Source organism: Falco cherrug, chromosome 1 (genome assembly GCF_023634085.1).
Source record: "Falco cherrug isolate bFalChe1 chromosome 1, bFalChe1.pri, whole genome shotgun sequence".
Taxonomy (NCBI): domain Eukaryota; kingdom Metazoa; phylum Chordata; class Aves; order Falconiformes; family Falconidae; genus Falco; species Falco cherrug.
The window spans coordinates 114644927-114663525 of NC_073697.1; the positions used below are offsets into that span (position 1 = coordinate 114644927).

Below are 18599 nucleotides of genomic sequence, written 5' to 3' on the forward strand. Positions count from 1 at the left end.
TGGCTTTTATATAGATGCATGACCCTAGATGGTCACAAGATGAACAATGAAAAGTACTTGCCAAAAATGTTTGTATTTCTGTAGCAAGGGAGAGGAGAATGCAGTCATTAAGCTCAAACCATCGCAATCCTTAAATTAGGAAATTTTATATTTAGTCATTTTACAAAGCTACTGATAATAGACATGGTATTAGTGCAGTCTCCACTTTTGAAAGATATGCTTAATGGGATCTAAGTGCTGGACAAGTATTGCCTTCAGGAACCTAACTTTCAAAGAGCATATGCAACAAAAGCCACCATAGAATGAGAGACAGTTTTTCTGTGTTGCTATTTCTTATCTTTGCCGGAACTTCCAATTTATATGGCAAAAGTAACTTTTTCATAATCAACAGTAGTTTACGGCCTCTCAGTCCTCTGGTGTTTATCCATCTTCCCCTCCACCACTTTTCCTTGTCTTTCCCTTTCACCATGTTCTATGCAGGGGCCAAAACACCCCTCTGGCCGTACTGCTCTACGTGACCAGAGGTACTAGAAGCAGGGTTTCCTTTCACCACCTGTCAAAGCAATGAGCTGTCTTGATACTGACAGCAGGAATAAAAAAGCCCCCATCACTCCTCACCCATCTCATCACTGAATAATTATGCCAGCCAGGAAAGACGAATTAGAGCCATGTCTCTGCCTTAAGAGTCTGTGACAATTAGCAATGCCTCAAAGAAAAAAACCTCACATCAATCAAGGCACAGCTATATCAGGGTTCAGTGGTATAAATCCGTAACGCTACAGTCTCTTTTCAATGGATGCATGTAATTAGCAGGCTAATTACAACTAAGCAGTTGGTTTATGTCCTACAATGTGAAACGCTTACACAGAAGGTAGTTTCTCCGCTGGTGTTTCACATGAACAAAGATGCTGCACACACTTTCAGTTTAAAGCACTGTTTTCCCCAGGGAAGCGATGGGCACTAGCAGCGAGTCCAAGAGATGAAATTCAACTTGGGATCTCCCCCAGCCGCCTTACCTGTCTAGAAGAATTCAAGTTTTGCATGCCCAGCCCTGAGGCAATCCCGCCCAGGGTCTGATTAGGGAGTGCACTGTTTGAAAGGGGGAGCTTCAGGCTTGGTGAAGGCAAAAATGGTGAAGTAGTGGGCTCTTCCACTAGGCCGCCATCCTGATTGGAGAAAGAAAGGGTGAGCTGTGTGCGGCGCCCAGAGGCAGGCAGCGCACAGAGTGTCCCATGGAAATATAAAAGAGCATGGATGAGCAAAAAAATTTAAAAAAAAAAGGTATGGATAACAAGGAATGAAAAGTATGGAGGGAAGGGAGAAGAAAGAGAGAAATAGGATTAAGGTACTGTTTTTCTTTACTTCGTTGCACTTAATCCACAAACGCACAATCACCCTCACCCACCTCTCCAAAAGGAAAGGAGGGATTCTAGCAACTGATTGCAGAGCTATCATGTGGCCATCGCCGCCTTCCCCCTTAGATTTTCTCCTCTCTTCTCCACCAGAGTGAAAGGTGGAAAGGGAAGAGGCCCAGCACATTTCAGGGAAGTCCGTTAGTCTGGCAAAGTCTCCAGAGCAGAGCACAGACAGACAACATGCTGCTTTTGCTAACCCAGCACCTGGGAAAGGCCAGGTCAGCTTATTTGACGCCAGTCTGTATTTGGTTCCACATTATAGCTCTGCTCTTAAAAACACATTTTTGCATTAATCCCCTTTCCTAACTGAGACATATGAGCCTCCTTTAATATTCACATAGTGCTGAGTTATTATTACCCACTATGAAACATTACGCTCTTAACGTACCCGATGAACACAAAAACACTTACAACCAATAATGACAGTGCTGTCTATATAGCCTTCCTAGGAAAGCGATTAAGGTGCTGCCTGAACATCCCCCAGGAGGAGGCAGATTTTAGGAAGACATAAGGATCCCCCTCCAATAACTGGGCTGTAAGGAACCATGGCTTAACATAGATACGATGCACAGAAGGCAGCCCCCATGGGAGGCAAACAGTAAGTCAGAAAATAAAATAAATCATATAATCCCCAATCAAACAGGTAGATATCTAGCTAGTATTACAGTGGGGTACCAAGTTCTATCTCAAACTGCTTTGATGTCTGGGAAGCCTGCGGCTAGCATGATCAAATAACACTGTGTACAAAGTAGAGCTCCAAAACCAGGCAGAGTGAAAAATCTTTAATTTGCAATGTGCTGGACTGGTGTTTTTCAGGCAATATATTCATTGCAAAGAAAGGGTTTTAAATAGGTGAGGAGCTAGGTTATTTCAGCCAATAAAGTCAATCCTCGAGAAGATTGTGAGATACTGATAAACCATCTCTGTTAAAAAAGCAGCACGGTCTGCTAACCAGATACCCAAACAAATGACCTAACGCAGCAAGCACGCTTGGTAAATTTTATGTTCTAAGTTAATCCTGAAAAATGCATTTTCAACAGCTCTCCTTTGATGCAAAGAAAAAGTTTCTTTGCTATCAGGCAAAGTGACACTTGACATGCTATCTGACTATCCTGAGGGGGACACTGAAATTTTCTAATGATATCCCCAAGGCCTTGCAGCTCAAGATATTTTACATTCTGCTGGACATCAGTCACACTCCACAAACAACTGCAGCTTGCATGACAGTAACAGGTTCAAGGATTTCTCCTCAGATCACAGACATATGTTTACAATTCTACCCTTCCCCCTTTAAAGTGAAAATAATTTCAAGCTTCGTGCGTGCTCTCTCCTTCAGATGCCATTATTTCCTATGTGAACAGACTTATTGACCATGAAAGACCAACGCAATCCCTCCCTGCCCCAAAATTTATTCCAGTCTTGTCTCACTGACTTTTTTTTTTTTCTCCTCATTTTGGAAATAGGCAGTGCAAGGGACAGTGGAGGACAAGCCACACTGAAGACTCAGACAACTAATTTCCAGAAGAGGCGGGCTAATGCTGCCAGGCCACCTTCACAAGTGTGTTCCTTGGCTGAACTGCAGCAAATGTCTTTTGTAGCAAGTTGATATCACATTGTTCACCTTCACTTTGATCTATTTTTTTTTTTTTTTTTAATTTGAACTTCTCCTAAGGTGCCCACTGTGCTGCATAGATCTGTGCTCTAGAAGTGGAACTAAAAGCAATTCATTCAACAAAGTATTTTAGTCTGTCAACAGAAAGTACTCATCAGTCATTCTCAACCTCGACCAGGTGGTACCTTTACTGCTTACAATGGTTTGTGACCCATTATTTTTCAGGCTCCTTTCTGTAATAATTATTTCCTGAAGAACAGTCTTTTCTACCTAACCTTTCCTCTTCAGTGATTTTCTTACAAATTTATGTTACATTTCTCCCTCAGGTTAATCAATTAAACAAGCCCCCTACACATCTGAATCATCAAAAACATGCTCGATCCAGCACTGCTTTTAACTTTTTTGAAGCAACTTGACACAACTGTAAAATCCTACCAGTAGTAGTATTTCCTTCTACAGTTACCCAATGCAAAGCACCAGACTGGTGCGCAACAGTGCATTACTTCTAGACATTTGGAAGTCTTTCACAATAGTCTCATGTACCAAACATGACAGAATGGAAGCAGCCTTACTCAAAGATTTTTTAGCCTTGTGAGATATGGACAATTTAGCAGAGGATTTCTGGGCACTTTGGCAGTCACCTGCCAACAACTGCCACATCATGAATCAAAATGTCCCAACAGACAGATGTGAGAGTGATGGATTTGCCAGAGGCCTTTCTATAAAGTCTGCTACAGAAGCAGTTAGTAGAAAATACTTACTAATAACTTCTTAAAACAGGAAAAACACTCTTCTGAAAGAGGAAGTATTAAAATCTCACCTCAAAGTAAGTTCTCTTCAAATCTGACAGGAGTTAGTACAGGCAAAAGAAACTCGCAGGAAATGCAATACTTAAAACCATAGACAATATTTTTATTTTGAAAACATGGGAATATGAAAGAGGTTTCAAAATTTTGATTTTGATTTGGCTCATAGGAAGCAGAGATGGAGGAAAGAAGAATTTTAAAGTGAACCTTAAAATTCTAGTGATGGTCATCACCTAATTGCAAGGCCTATGAAAGCATAGTGATAAAAAAAACCCCATTCGTTATGGCAAAGAAAAAACAATTACACTCACCAGAGACAACTGGGATCAGAATGTGAAGGATAAGTTTGAAAAAGCCCAACATACAGTACATTCCAATTAGAAACCAGGAAAATGCCTAGTCAGAATGTTTTTTGGAAGAATGTGACTGCAGCCAACAGGCATCAAGGCTTGTAGACCTGAATTTCTCAACAGTAGAAAGGAAGAGCTGATCAGTGAATAAGAGTAGTGAGAAGGAGACTTAACTTGCAAGGTGAGCATTTCACAGTCTCCTACATGCTTAATAATTTGGGGGAAAGTTTGGAAGCAGCATGAGGGCAAAGGAAGATGGGACTCTGCTGGCAGTATGGGAGAAGGCATAAAAAACCCAAAGATGGAGAAGAGCAGGAGGGAAAACGAGTCTGCTGTGGAACTGACAGAACCTTCAGAGAAGGAAAAGCTGAGCCAGTGCCAAAGCAGGCTGATGTTACTTCTCTTCAGAGACCTGACCTGACTTTTGATCACATACGTCTAATACAATGGTCAGGAGTTAAAACACTTGCATCTGACTATGCTAAAAAACTAAGTGATGCCTCTGTGTGGTTCAAGATTTTCCAAGTTCCAAGGTGGTCAGTGCAGATCGGCAAACCACCATGTTTTTCTTCAGAGCTTAGAAGATCACTCGACAGGCGCAGTGAGAATACGCACCAGACTTGATCCCCAGTACTCAGGTGTGGTACCCAACCAAATCCCTACACTTTTCAAGAAAAGTTCCTTTGAAGCATTCCTGGCTTATTTCTGGTATTTTTAAGGACACTTCAAGGAAAAAATCTTACATGCTTTTCTTACAAATTTGGTGGCTCCAGAAGACATCAGGTAACATCTTCAAGCAAACCTGATACCTAAGTACAGCATGCTCGCCACCAAGTATAAGATAATGTGGTTGAGATCACGTATCAGGGTACTGCTAGGCTGGATCTTTATTTCCTCGAAGCCATTGGATTTTCGCCCTTCTCCTTTTATGGTGCTACAGGGCAAGATAACATCCTGAAAAATAATAAATTCACAAAGCACTGAGTGCCAAAGATTGACTCAGTGTAACACAGAATGAAGAGTATCGGAGCAAGTGTTGAGGAGCAAGTGAAAGCAAACATTCAAAGGTGAAGCTTAGTTGCGCAGAGCGCTACTAATCCAGAGAGAACAGGGAATTCAGTAGGTTCAGAAGCAAATGTCAGGGCTGGAAATTCTCTCTCCTCAAATACATAAGGTTAAAAAAAATAAGTAAGTGCTGGCTTTACCTGTCAGAGAAAATGCAGGAGAAAACTCATGGGAATCTCAGCTCAGGTGAGCTGAGAGAATCAGCTGCGGAAGAGTGGCAGCAGTGAGCACACTAACCCATCCTACAATTTCAGGAAGAGGAAGCTCACATAACTTACTGATGACTCAAAGCCAAGCAAAATGATAACGACTTGTTATAAGACAATAAGTAAAATAGGGAACATCGGCTGGAGCGCTTTGGGCAGCTGTGCTGAGAGCCTGTTAACCAACCAAGGGTGACCTGAGCAGGAAGAAGACAGCTCCAGGCTCGTGCTCTGAAATAGTACCTCAAAGGGCAAAAAAAGTTTTGGATAAGAGGAGTTGCTCTAGTAGCATGAGCCATAAATCTGGAAAGAATTTCTTCGGAAAAAGCTATCTATTATTAGACTAGAAACTATATTTAATTCACTTCACAAGTTGCTCAACATTCTGATAAACTAACAAATATCTAGATTAGGATTACTCCCTTTGTTAATAACAAAGTCACTGTGATAGATTATTCCCAGGCTGACAGCTTTTACTTGCTGTATGAATATTAATGACTTTAGTACTGCCTTCTCAATAGTTGTGGTTAACATGTTTCCATAGTTATGCATCATGCTGCACATAATGCACCTCTCTGGCAGTAATTTTACTGCTCAAGATACAGTTACCCTAGAAAAGACAAGGTGAACTGGCACACATGTATGGATTTTGTGATCTTCATCAGGAAAGAGATCTTTCAATTAACATATTCATTAAAGTTTGCCATAAGCATACCAATTTGCCATAGTTAAGAATGAACTTTACAAGACAGGAAGAGAAAAAGAAGGAAGGAGAGCCAGGCTGAGCCTTACATTGCAGAAAATACATCATCAGTTTGGTTTGGTTTAGGGAGCAACAAACATAATGGATACCACATCACTTCGATATAAATAGACAGCCCAGAAAGAACAAATGTTATTATCCCGCCAAAAGCAGAAAAGCAGTTTTCCAGTATATAATCTTTGTGGGAAACTGGCACGACATTAGACTACAATGCACTGTGGCAGAAGTTGAACTATCACAAAAAATTTTGATATGTAAGAACATAAATAAAGAAAATTTTATCTAGATGCCAATTTTTCCTTATTAATATAAATACTCCATACTTATGTACGACGCATTTGTCATGAGTCAAATTAACTTTACAGTTTGCATCGTACCAGCACTAAATTTCAGCATGCTTTTTAGACTGTATGAAAGCAGAAATAGTAATAGTTGCATTAAAAGGTGAGTATTTATCAGATGTCCTAGCACAGCGCCATGCTCATTTCCTAGCGCAACACCTGGGAACCCATCACAACACAAGCCATAACTTTAAGGATAATGCTATAGTTAAGAATGTAAGAGAACACAGGGTGGAGGGACTGGAAAGATAACCATTATTCAGAGTTGAGAAACTTTTTAAAAACAGAGCCTGTAAACAGCTTATGTAAAAGGAATTGGATTCAGCAGTTTCTGAAAACTACCAATTTCTGCATTCAGAAACCACCATCTACCCCCCATCCTTATGAACATTTTAAATAAACCGTAGAATAACGAATGGTACCAAAGATTGTTCTTTCCTTATTAAAAAAATTTCGGGGGGATTTCAAAGTGATTTGGCAGGTCTCTTTGTAAGACTTTCTGTCAGGTTGCAAATCTTGTTTCCTACCGAGGATCTGGCTGCGCTTTTCCCTATACTTTTTTTTTAGCCACTTTGAATCTTGAACACCATGTACTTCTGGAGCTTTCTCTTCAGTCATTAAACGGTGCTGGTAAATTTATCATACGTGATCGCAGAAAAGGAAGCTCATCGGAGAAGCTTTTTATGATTGTGCATGTCTGCTCTTTGACTTAAAAATACCTCAGCTCCTCAGTCCTATTTAAGTAGTGAACTTTCACCGAAATCTAGATAGAAGGAGCTCAAAACTGAAACAGGAATTAGGAGCCTAATTCTTGAAGATTTTGGCCTTGGTCCTGCCTGATCGCTAATGTGGGCAAGGACTCTTACAGAGTGAAAGGTTTTCTGTGCTCCGTTTCTTTGTTTTTCCCGTTTCTAGTTCCATTGCATTACTGATTCTTTAGTTTTCAAGTGTAACACTGGAGATAATTGTTGCTTATTTCTAGGTGGAAATTACATCACTGGTCCTTTCCACAAGGATGAAATTCCCCACAAGATTAAAAAAAGAGAAGAAAAGGAATAAAACACGGTACATAATTATCTATCACATTTCTCTCTACAGCTTTCTAAACAGACAGTGGAAACTACAATATTTCTATACTGTGCACAGTTTTGACCTGTAAACCCCATACATATTTCTGAACTTACCTTGTCAAGGAAGGTGGGGCGGTCCATGGAAGACTCTTTGGAGATCGGTGGTGGGCGGCAGCCAAGGGGTTTGGTGACCATTCCATTATAGTCGGTCACTCCCATTCCACGCTTGTCCATTTCCACCTTCTTTTCCAGCAGAGCACCTTCACAGAACGGGGAAATATATTGAAAAAAGTGACGCAAAGACAGTGAATTTGCCAACAGTAGTTCAGAGAAGTAGATCTTGCTTGCAAAAGCAAAAGGAAGAAAATAAATATTGTCCGATTGATCTGGATAAGATCAAACTCTCAGAATCATGAATGGTTCCTGTGTGGCTTTAAAGAAACAAATAATTAGTTACACAGATACTTACTCATGGCCTGATCGAGATTCATATTGTTGCTCTTCAAGGCCTCTTCCGCTGGCTCTCTCTGTCAAAAAAGACAAATCGTGTTAAGAGAAAAAGTAATCGCGCTTACATGATTTCAAAACAAACTGAGAAAACATGCATTTCTCTTAAGTACTGAATTTAATATTTACTCAACAGCACAAACAGTGTCTGGGCACATCTTTTTCTGCTTTTAGCAATTCCCACGATTCAGTTAGTTTCAGTTTGTCAACTAAGTGCCAGTTCTACAAGACCAAATCAGATTGTTCCATTTAAATGTCTTCCTGTTTTCTGTGGACAACTTAAGTATGACTAAGACATGCTTTTCTCTAAAGAAGCCCCAGCTATACTCCAATTTCATCTGTTTAGTAAGAAAAGGGGAATAAGAGTGGAATTATTACTGAAGTTCACAGTAACGCCTGTTGTTATGAAACTCTGAACTTCAAAAGATCTATAAAGGTCATCATGCTAACCGTATCATTGAGCAATCCCAGAGAGCACCTTACTAGCTTATGGCCGATTTCTGAAATTAAGAGTAATGTCTAAATGCCGGTAACAGAACTCCTTCCTGGCCTGAGGAGGAAACTGAAGACACTTTTTGTAGCTACAGTCTAAAACACCAAAAGTCAGAACAGAACTACAGGCTACAAAAGCTAAGCCACAGGTGCCAGCTATGAACACTACTCACAGGGAAGCCCATGTCTGTGAGCTGTTTTATCAGACGGTTCATGATCCAGGCCTCATCTTGCTTGCTAGATGTCTTCATGCCCTTAGTAAATAAATGGGAGATTCCATTAATGGGCTGGTTCCCATACTCACACTAGTGAGTAAAATACATGGTGAGTTTTTCGTGTTAATAATACATGCTACTGAAAGATGGATTAGTACGTTAATTTAGAAAGTATTGAAGAACCCTCCGATCAATGTAACTACAATTCTCTTCCCCCACAAAGTGTACAAATTTTATCTCAGCTGAATAGGTGTTCAGTGTACTATTTAGTATTTGATTTGCTGACCACTGAATTAAAACCACCTTTGAAATTACGTATTTCATTTTAAACCTTGGCAGAAAAACATAATCAAATATAAAGGTTTCTGAAATAGTACAACACTTCCTGAAAAACATTCCCAAAACCAAGTTTGCAACCTTGAAGTTAAGAATGTTACTCAGTGTATTTTCTTAAAAACAAACAAGAGCGTCTAGATAAACACCTTTAAAAGATCTCTGTGCAGCTTTTCTATCACAAAATCCTTAAGAAGTCTCTTCCTTTCAGTTCTCCAGAAAGTACCAAGGGACAAGCGTGGATTTGTTTTGGGCTGCGGACAGTACAAGAAACAACCATACTTGATCAAATCACTGGCCTAACTGTTGGCTAATGGAATAACAAACAAACTGGCTAAATGCATTCCCAATTCCTTTAAATTACAGACTGGCCTTGTCCTGAAATAGAGACTGTGCAACAGAAAGCTTCCTAACATCATTCTCTATGTTCTCGGTTGAGTGTGGCATTAAAACAAGTTTGCTTTGTTCTCATACCAGTACACACCTTACAATTATCTGTCTGTTCCTCGATAATAGGAAATAGGCATTTTATGTCGAACCATTTCACCACAAACTACTATTTGCTTTTCCACCACCACGGAAAGTGTCTGAACGCCCCCTTAACACCTCTTCTGTTAACACATTATCATTTCTTCAGAATACATGGAAGTTTATAGAACTTAGAGAAAACAAAAGCAACAACAACAAAATTCCCAAAGCACCTGACATGCTTGAATTCAAAGATCTCCCATTTACCGCTGGAAACCAGGTAGGCTGTACTTGAACCACTGTAGTGGCAAGCTGTGTTAGCGTTCAGGTGTCAGGGGTCTGTTTTAAGAGGTCAGATGTAAAGCAACAGAAAATTTGCGACAGCTTAATTCTAGAAATGTTATACTAATTCCACTCTTTTCTAGAGAGTATCTTTGTCTTACCTTTTGAAGTCCTTTCTTCGGGGCGTTCCCCCAGGAATTACAGGAGGAGCTGCTCTCTTGTGAAGCAGTATTATTCCACATATCTCCTTCTTCATCTTCCCACTGACTAGTACTGAGATTCACTTCATCCCCACCACCGCCCCAGCCTTCTTGCATAGATTTTGAAGCTGGAGGAGGGAAAGCAAAGAGGAAGAAAAAACCCCTTTATTCAATTTCCTGCAAATTTCACAGAAATATCCTTTTATACCATATCCAGTATGCGAACATTGGATTATTTTCAAGAGATACAGAGGTTCATCAAGTAGCTCAATCGGCATTAAATTATGAGGATGCCTTCCTTGAAGTGAGCAAAAAAGAAAAAGTTCTTTAAATACTTTACAGAAGAAAAAGCTCAGCAGCAGCAAGTCTTGCTTTTTTCTGAACAAGTAAGTTCTGTGGTCATGGTCATTCCAGTCTCCTAGGAACAAGGAACCAACAGTACTGACCACACACTTAAGTGCTATTTTGTTTTCAATGAATCGCACCATTTTAGCTGCCACATTCTTCCGATGAACAAAACCAAATTTTGAGGTTATTAATGGTCAGAAACTCACTCTCATCTCAGAACTATGGAATCTGAAAGGAGCATGTGGGCTGCAGGGAATACTTTACATTCAGTGACAAGGTTGTGTCACATCGCTCCGTTTTATTCTTTTTACTGTTTAAAGCTGGGATTGCTCACCTTAAGAACTCACCCCTTTTCAGGCTCTCTGGGTATTCTAACGATTCCCCAGTACAGTATTTTGCAAGAGTGAAACTTAAAAGACTTCCACGGTGAAAACAGAAGTCTAAAACAAGTACTGTAGCCTTCAAGGCATTTAGAGATGAAGGATTTTTATCAATTAGTTAGGAATTGTGAAGCAGTAATAAGTAGTTCGGGATGTTCCTGAACCTGTGAACAGTTTTAATAGCTGAAGACAATATCCACTCCCGCAGTTTAACCAGATAGTGAGGTTAGGACTAGTGAGGTTAGGACTAGTCGTTCTCATGTGTTGCTTTTCCTATGAGAATGAATCCTGTCTTGACTGAGCTCAGTTGCTTCTCATACACAAACAGGTTCCTTTCAGACACCTAGGGATAACTACTATTCACGTTCTTCTGCAGTTTCAGTTTCCTGCATCTCTACTATACCACTTTCAAGGTACACAAAACTACTCTAAAGAATACCTTTAAATTTACTGGATCGATGCAGTATGTTCCTAATTTTGTATGATTTGGTATCTGGACTATCAATGTTCTGAGACAGCTGATGCAGTTTGGAGAATACTAAGACAACCTCCACCTTAAAACGCACAGAAACCCAGAAGTGCTGTTTAAAACCAGGGTCAGAACAAACACATTTGGCTTTTCTCCCCTACCTCTTGTGACAGTGACATGCATGCACGTACCTGGTTTGCACAGTGCTGGGGCAGCAGCTGGAGCATTTGTTCTTCCATATGTCCCTGCAGACTCGGCAGGATTATCTCCCCACCCTGTACCACTGCTGGGGGGTTTCCCCCATGCTGAAGTGCCATTATCAACTGCAGCAGAAGGGGATGACGGCTCTCCCCAAGAAGCTTCATTCTTTGTGTGGACAGTAGGCATTTCTCCCCAGCCTGCTGAAGCAAAGGGAAAAAAAGAACAGTGACGAGAAGAAAGGTTTCTTTGGTCAATAATTTCAAAGATGGACATTTTATTAAAGTGTTTGTCTGGAAAGAGCATGAACCAGTAAGTAAACACAGTCATTCTAATTAGGCATATAAAAGAAATCCCTTTGATTTGGTTTCAAAAGTCTTTTTCTTCATTGAATACTAATGCCAAGTTGTCAAGACAGAAAGAGTATTTGTTAACATAGCCGGGAGCAGCCAGGCTGCCAGGGGAGTCCCCAGCCCTGGTCCCAGGGGAGCGGCTGCTGACACAGTGACTTCTCAGAGCAGAGCAAGCAGGGCTGGGGGGCACACGCAGCAGCACTGGCATGCCCGAGACTGGGACCCACACCTGAGCTGGGCCTTGCTTCACCGAAAGATTTCATGCTATTTTAATTCCTTTTAACCATTTAAAAAAATCACAAAATCTCCTTTCTCATGCCCCACAAGTAAGGTGATATTTGTTAGATTATATATGTTGTATGCATTCCTGAAAGCTTTCATTACAGCTCATGTTTGACATGTTCCCTATGTACCTCTTCATCACTGAGCCTCTGTTACAATACCTGATTTTTAAGGAGAACTAGACAAGACTGCAATTAGAATCTATAGTCAAATCATGAGGAACAGCAGGTATAAGACATTGTTTTCCTACAGAGTATTATTTTAACTCACTGAAAGACGTAAGCTACTACACAGAAACGGTCTTAGCTTGGCTTGAACGTAATGCGCTTAAATCCGTATGACACTGATTTTAGCACTGAAGTCGAACGTGCCAGGAACAGCCACAGAGCTTCTGAGTCCTAAAAAGCAACACTGACCAACACAGCAAGTGTAAATTGAATTTAAAACAACCATTAACTCTTTAAAAAGCTTTTTTCTGAAGAGACAGATTTGGATCATAGGTGGAGTTAGAGGAACTTTAAAAAATATACAAAAGAGACAGACACGCAACAGGCAAGAAAACAAGGTTTTTACATATAACTGACATTAACCTATTTTTCTACAATTATCACAAAAAGCATTCCATTACATGACAACAGAGATCTCAACCAGCACTGCAGAATTCAGTCTGCTTAAAACTTCCACTGTTAATTAGGCTACTAATTCAGGAAGTTGCTCTCTTTTCATTGGAGATGAGTATTATCATGTCTAGGTATTTTATAATTTTAAGGACCAGATGCCCATTTTGCTGCAGCATTATTCCTTTTTCTGTTCCCCAATGATACCTGTAAAAATACTCTGGAAAAGTTTCAAAGAGCAGAAACGTAACATTTTCTACGCAGTCTGACACCTAGAGTAGGCAGACAAGGGCATGCAAGTTGCCACAAAAGAACATTATTTAAGAGTACCTTGAAATACATTAACTAAGCAACAGAGTTTCACTGAGCAACAAGTCTTTGCATAACTTACTGATTTCAACAGAATTTATGTTACCAGAAACGGCAGCCAAAATACATTGTCAGTAATAACTCAAATGTTAGCTAGCAGGAAAAAATAAAATCCTTTCAAATAGATGGGCTCCTATCTGTTCACTGCTCCAGTGTTACCGTATTACATATTTATTTTAGGCTCTATTTCTTAAAGCAACTGCTGTTCTCCCTGACACTGACAAATGTGCACCGGACATAAACCACATCCAAACTAAGCCTACATGTTCAGGAACACGTAGCTTAATAAAGCTCCCTTACTACCAGCAAGATTCATTGTGTTTTAAAACAAACTCCTGAAACAGCCCACGATTTCACTGTTTCAATAAAGTGATCTCCATTTGAAACAAAAATACTGTGTTCTAAGCTCTACCAACATACCTTAAATTTCTGGTTATTTTAAAGTGTATACAGAGGACAAATGCACAGACACGCACATGTACGTATATAAATGAACTTCTACTCAACGTGACAACTTCCTTGGCATTGCACCTAAAATACTTATTCAAGCTTATTGCTTGCATCTTTAAGGAATTTTATTTAAGGAATACTTTATTTGAATTTCTGCCTCAATACTCAGGAGGCAACCTTGTCAGACAGCTGCGTGCATTTAATCATACTGGCATCTGAAAACGATTAACTGCAGGCAAATGAAACGGAAACCAAAACATCTCTAAAGCACTAACTAGAATACAAATAGAGAGTGTGCTGAACATTAGTATTTCCCTGAGTTCACGCAACCTAGATGGGAGACTCCAGTAATTTAATTTATATGAAATCAACCTTAAAATACAATTCATATATTGAAAAGGCAAAGCGTGCTACACTGTAGAATAAAACCTCAAAAGAACTGGTCTTTCTGTTGCTCTTTACTATAAATTCAACAACATTGATTAAAAACCACAGATGTGTAATGTTCAAGTTATTTTGAGTTAAGTGCTTTAAATGAGCTGAGCAGTAAATAATACGGGATTACAAATAATGAGGGAGCCAGTCTTTATTAGTAAAGAAAACTTGCAAGTACATAAAAGCAAACAAAATGCATCAACTAAAAGTTTACAAAACTATGAAATTAAGTGCAGGGTATTAGTAAATAAAACCTGAAGGCTGCTGGAGAAGTAACCTGTATGTAAATTCCAGAGTATTACTCAATTACAAACTTCTTTCCCCTCTGTGTTAAGTCCCTGCTGTCTTAAGGTCACTGTCTCTGTGCTTTGTTTTTGTGTCTCCATGTGACTCTGGTTTAGACACATAAAGGTGGAGAAGTTACACTTCTGAATGAGGTAAAATTCTACAGGTGAAAGACGACATTTATTTTGTATTCTCCAAAGGACTCCCTTTTTAAAATAAGGTTTTTCCTCAATTTGTAAAACAACCCAGTATGCTACATATTTGAAGCAGACAGGTGGATTGTTAGTTCCAAGAGCCTGTAGTCCCCACAGCTTACCTCCACCGGCGTGATGCTTCCCAGCACTATCCTGCACCTCGCCATAAAGGCAGCTCTCAAACAGCGTTACAATGAATTGGATAAACTCGAGAAGCTATTTTTAAGTTCCTTCACACAGCTGTTTGAACGAAAAACACCTTCAGAGTGGTCTCAAAATCCGAACCTGTCCAACATTTTGAAAAATTGCGCTCAGAGAAAACTTACTATTTTCTTTATGAAAACAATACGCATTTAAGCTTTCCTGAGAAAAAGCTTCATGCCTTAAGAACCACCCAGATCTGCATGAATGTTGTTTTGCAACAGAATGAGCTCCATTAAAGGGTTCCTTGGCGAGAAAGTCAGTTTTTAATAGTGAAGTTTTTAAACACTGTTAGAATGGCAAGAAACAAAAAGATCACAGTGAGTAATAAACATGGACACATTGGCAGAGCTTTGTTTTATAGAAATAAAAACATAATTAACATTGGGCCACAGCCAACAGGAAATCCTCAAGGGAAAGTGAAATGTTAACTAAGCTGTGGCAGGATGCAGTTGTTTTCCCTCAAAATAACCCTATAGGCATTTGGATGGCAGAAATTGTTTTCCTTGAAGTTGTTTGGTCCGTGATAAATACCAGAGAGTATAACTACAGTAAAGGCCCAAAATATTAGAACCTTATGTAGATGAAAAAGGAATAAACTAGGTAGAAAAGAGATTGTTTACTAGTCACTAGTTAGTGTGCTAATAATAGAAAAGAAATAAGCTGAGGGGTAGAGAGTGTGTGTGTGTGTAAAAGGGAGGGTTAAATATATATTTAAATCACCTGTAACCCTTAACCTTTCAAGTCTTCATTTTCTGGAGGGTATTCCAGCTCACGCGGCGGAGCTCCTACCTTCCTTGCATTGCTCAGCATTAGGGAAGCTCTCATTTGGCTTTCAGCAATGAGATCAACCTTCTGTGAACAGAGGGCAGGTTTCTCGGGACCACCGGGCTTGTCCCCCAGAACCTGGGCTGTTGGAGGGCTGAGCATCCACTATGAAGTTTTAGGTTTGCCCATGAGCATCCTAAGGGAGCTCAAAGCTGATCTGGTTACAAATCCATTAGGATGAAAGTTCCGAGTAAGGATAAACGCATCACTTGTGTTCTCTGTTTCACATAAATTACATGCTATGAATGACACACAAGTTGTCACTGGGATAATGGCACAGATTATAGAAGGAACAGAGAGATGTTAAGAGCTTTCAGAATTTAGACCTAGTGCAGTTTTTTAAAACTTGAGCTCCTTGCTCTCTAGGAACCACAAAGATCTTAATTTTCAACCTAAAATCTCCCTGGGGAAGCTGACATCTTTTGTTGTCTCTTCTTAGTTGGAGAGCGGGCGGTTGGAACCCTGCCAGGCTCTACCTACCTAATGGGAGCAGGAAAGCATCAAGCCCACTGCCCAGCATTTGGAGTGGAGGAAGGATCTGCTGCTGTCTGGGATCCAAGGGATCTAAAAGAATCTCTCTTTTAACCATCCCTGTTTGCAAAAGCTTTTCTCACTTCTTCCTCCCCAAGTGCTAGTAAGAATTATACACAATAATTTATCTAAATTAAAACCACTAGTTTTCTGCTTGTCTTTTTAAATAACTCACCAGCAATTTGGGAGGAAGCTCCTATAACCAGAATGGACAACTTTTATCACATTATCTATCTGTGCCCCCCCGCCCCCCCCCCTTTTTTTTATTGCAATAGAAACTCCTTAGAGCATTACGCATTTTCATCAAGCACGTACCAACATCTGCTTCCCATCAATAGCTTTTAAGTTCTGTATTCAAAGAATTTTGAGAACTTCTGGGAATGGGTGACAACTTGAATAACAAGACTGCAACTTGGCCTCCATTTCTAAACTAATGTAGTATAAACTTAAAACCCAAAAGGGACTGCTGCTCCTTTGCAAACAGCTAGCTAGTGCTGTACAGCGAAATTAAGTTCCCACTTGTTTACTTTCAGGATGCGTGACTCTACCATCTTACAGATACCCCACGCTTTCCTGCTTACACAGGAACAGAATCCACAATTCCTTATTCATGGTATTTCCTGAGTAACAGGGAATCATAAAAATGATTGGCAAAGCACATCGTGACCCACGCATAAGATGAAATACCAGTGGTAACTACTTAGTCTGAGTGTTGTAAGGTTTTAGACAAGCACTTAACCTGTGCCCTGTGGCACAGCCTTTAATTACACAATCATGTGTTGCATGGAAATATTGTATGTGGAAAAGGACCATTGTTGGGTGAAATTCGGTTGTGGATTACAGAAGTCTCCCGGCTACAGGATTCTTGCCTCCCTTACTGCAGAGGCTGGAAACGGACAGCCAATGGGACAGGGAATAGAGAAGGAAAAATAAGGTTAAACAGCACGACAACAAACTGCAAGCTCATGTCTGTGTCATAGGAAAGCCAGTTCTTCTTGCTTCTCGTCTTTTAGCTATCCCCAGATGGGGCATGATCTGTAGATGCTTTAAGTCTGTGTAAATTCCCACAAAACCCAACAGATATTGCTCTACAGCTGCAATGTGCTATATGCAATTTTAAAAACAGGTCTGCACTCTGAATGGGGAAGCTAATAGGGTCATTTTAAATTACATTTTTTGCTCGCTCTCTCTCTCTCGCTGTAAGATAAGCACAAGAGCAGCCCCTCTCAGGCACAATCAAAAGTAAAGATGGGCATAACACATGAAGACATGGGGGACTGCTCCTTGTTTCCATTTGCAGACTAGACAATAAACCTTCAAAGTGTTTCCACGTGCGGCCTTTTACTGTACCTATGCACACAGTTTAAGCTTACGTAAGCAAATATACACAAAAGGCCTAACTTATGCCCTCAATAACTCGATCTAAATTTAGTATCAGAACTGTATTTTAAATTGTCTTCACTATTATATTTGGTCTATCCTCTTTCTTGCATGCTGTATTAAGTATATTCTGAGGGTTGGTTTTGCTTTAGTATCTTGGAATCTTATTAATGTTTTTGCAAAATGCACGATACTGTCATTTTAACCTAGTCATGTGGTGACTCCAGTGGATAGTTACAAGTTAATAAGCAGTTCTCTGACTGCATATACAAATTACTTCAAAGAAACTCTTCCTTTGCTAACATCTATTCTCCAGAGGAATCACTGTAGATTAACACCAATTTTTAAATTCCTTTTTCAAAATCTGAAGGATTCAGAACAGGAAGTCTTCCTCTGCAAGGTGTTAGACTATTGGAATAGCATTAACAGTACACTACTGTATATGAACAGTTTTACAAGCACCAATGTAACCATTAAAAAAACCACTTAATGGAAAAAAGAAAAAAAAAAACAAACACCCACCCAAAAGGAACCAGACCCCCACTGTCATGATACCTCCTCTACAAAACAAAAATCTGAATTGTCAGTTTCATGGATAAAGTTTTAAAATACGGATGAGTAAGCTTAAGGTAAATGAATTATAGATCACTTATATCGGAGAGACCAAGTACAAACCTATTTAAAGATTTCTCCTTCTGGAGCACATGTTATTTTATTAAAATAGATGCTTTCAACTGTTAAAATATTTGGCCAGAGTAGGAACATGAGACTATTTTTACACAGACATTACAGTAAGTTTGAATTATTTCAAAACATCAAAGAAAAAAAAGATGGAAATAAGAGAAGCAGAACAAATCCCACTTGGAGAAAAACATGGTTAAAAAGTCAATACTTAGCCACGACCAAGACGAAACAAAAACTTGGAGACAAGAATCAGATGAAGAATTTCAAAGAGCACTGCAAGATTAGATTTTGAGAAGTCTGTGGTCATGACATAGGGCAGGGCTGCTAGTATCTTTTGTTTAAATACCTCCTCACTAAGCATTTTTCTTATTTTTTCCTCACTTTTATTCTTTGCTGGATGTCTACAACAGTACCTTGTCTTTGATTAGAAAAATTCCTAGATGCCCAAAAACTTGTCTTTGGAACACAGCTTA

General features: G+C 39.7%; 1 protein-coding gene across 1 annotated transcript in view; it reads right to left on the reverse strand.

Moving 5' to 3' along the window:
• The window catches only part of TNRC6C (trinucleotide repeat containing adaptor 6C), a 218796-nt gene that overhangs the window by 20963 nt on the left and 179234 nt on the right, over positions 1-18599 (reverse strand). The window contains 6 exon segments of the mRNA XM_055722083.1: positions 1017-1166; positions 7740-7885; positions 8095-8152; positions 8798-8878; positions 10084-10250; positions 11511-11717. Coding sequence (XP_055578058.1) covers positions 1017-1166; positions 7740-7885; positions 8095-8152; positions 8798-8878; positions 10084-10250; positions 11511-11717 — 809 coding nt within the window.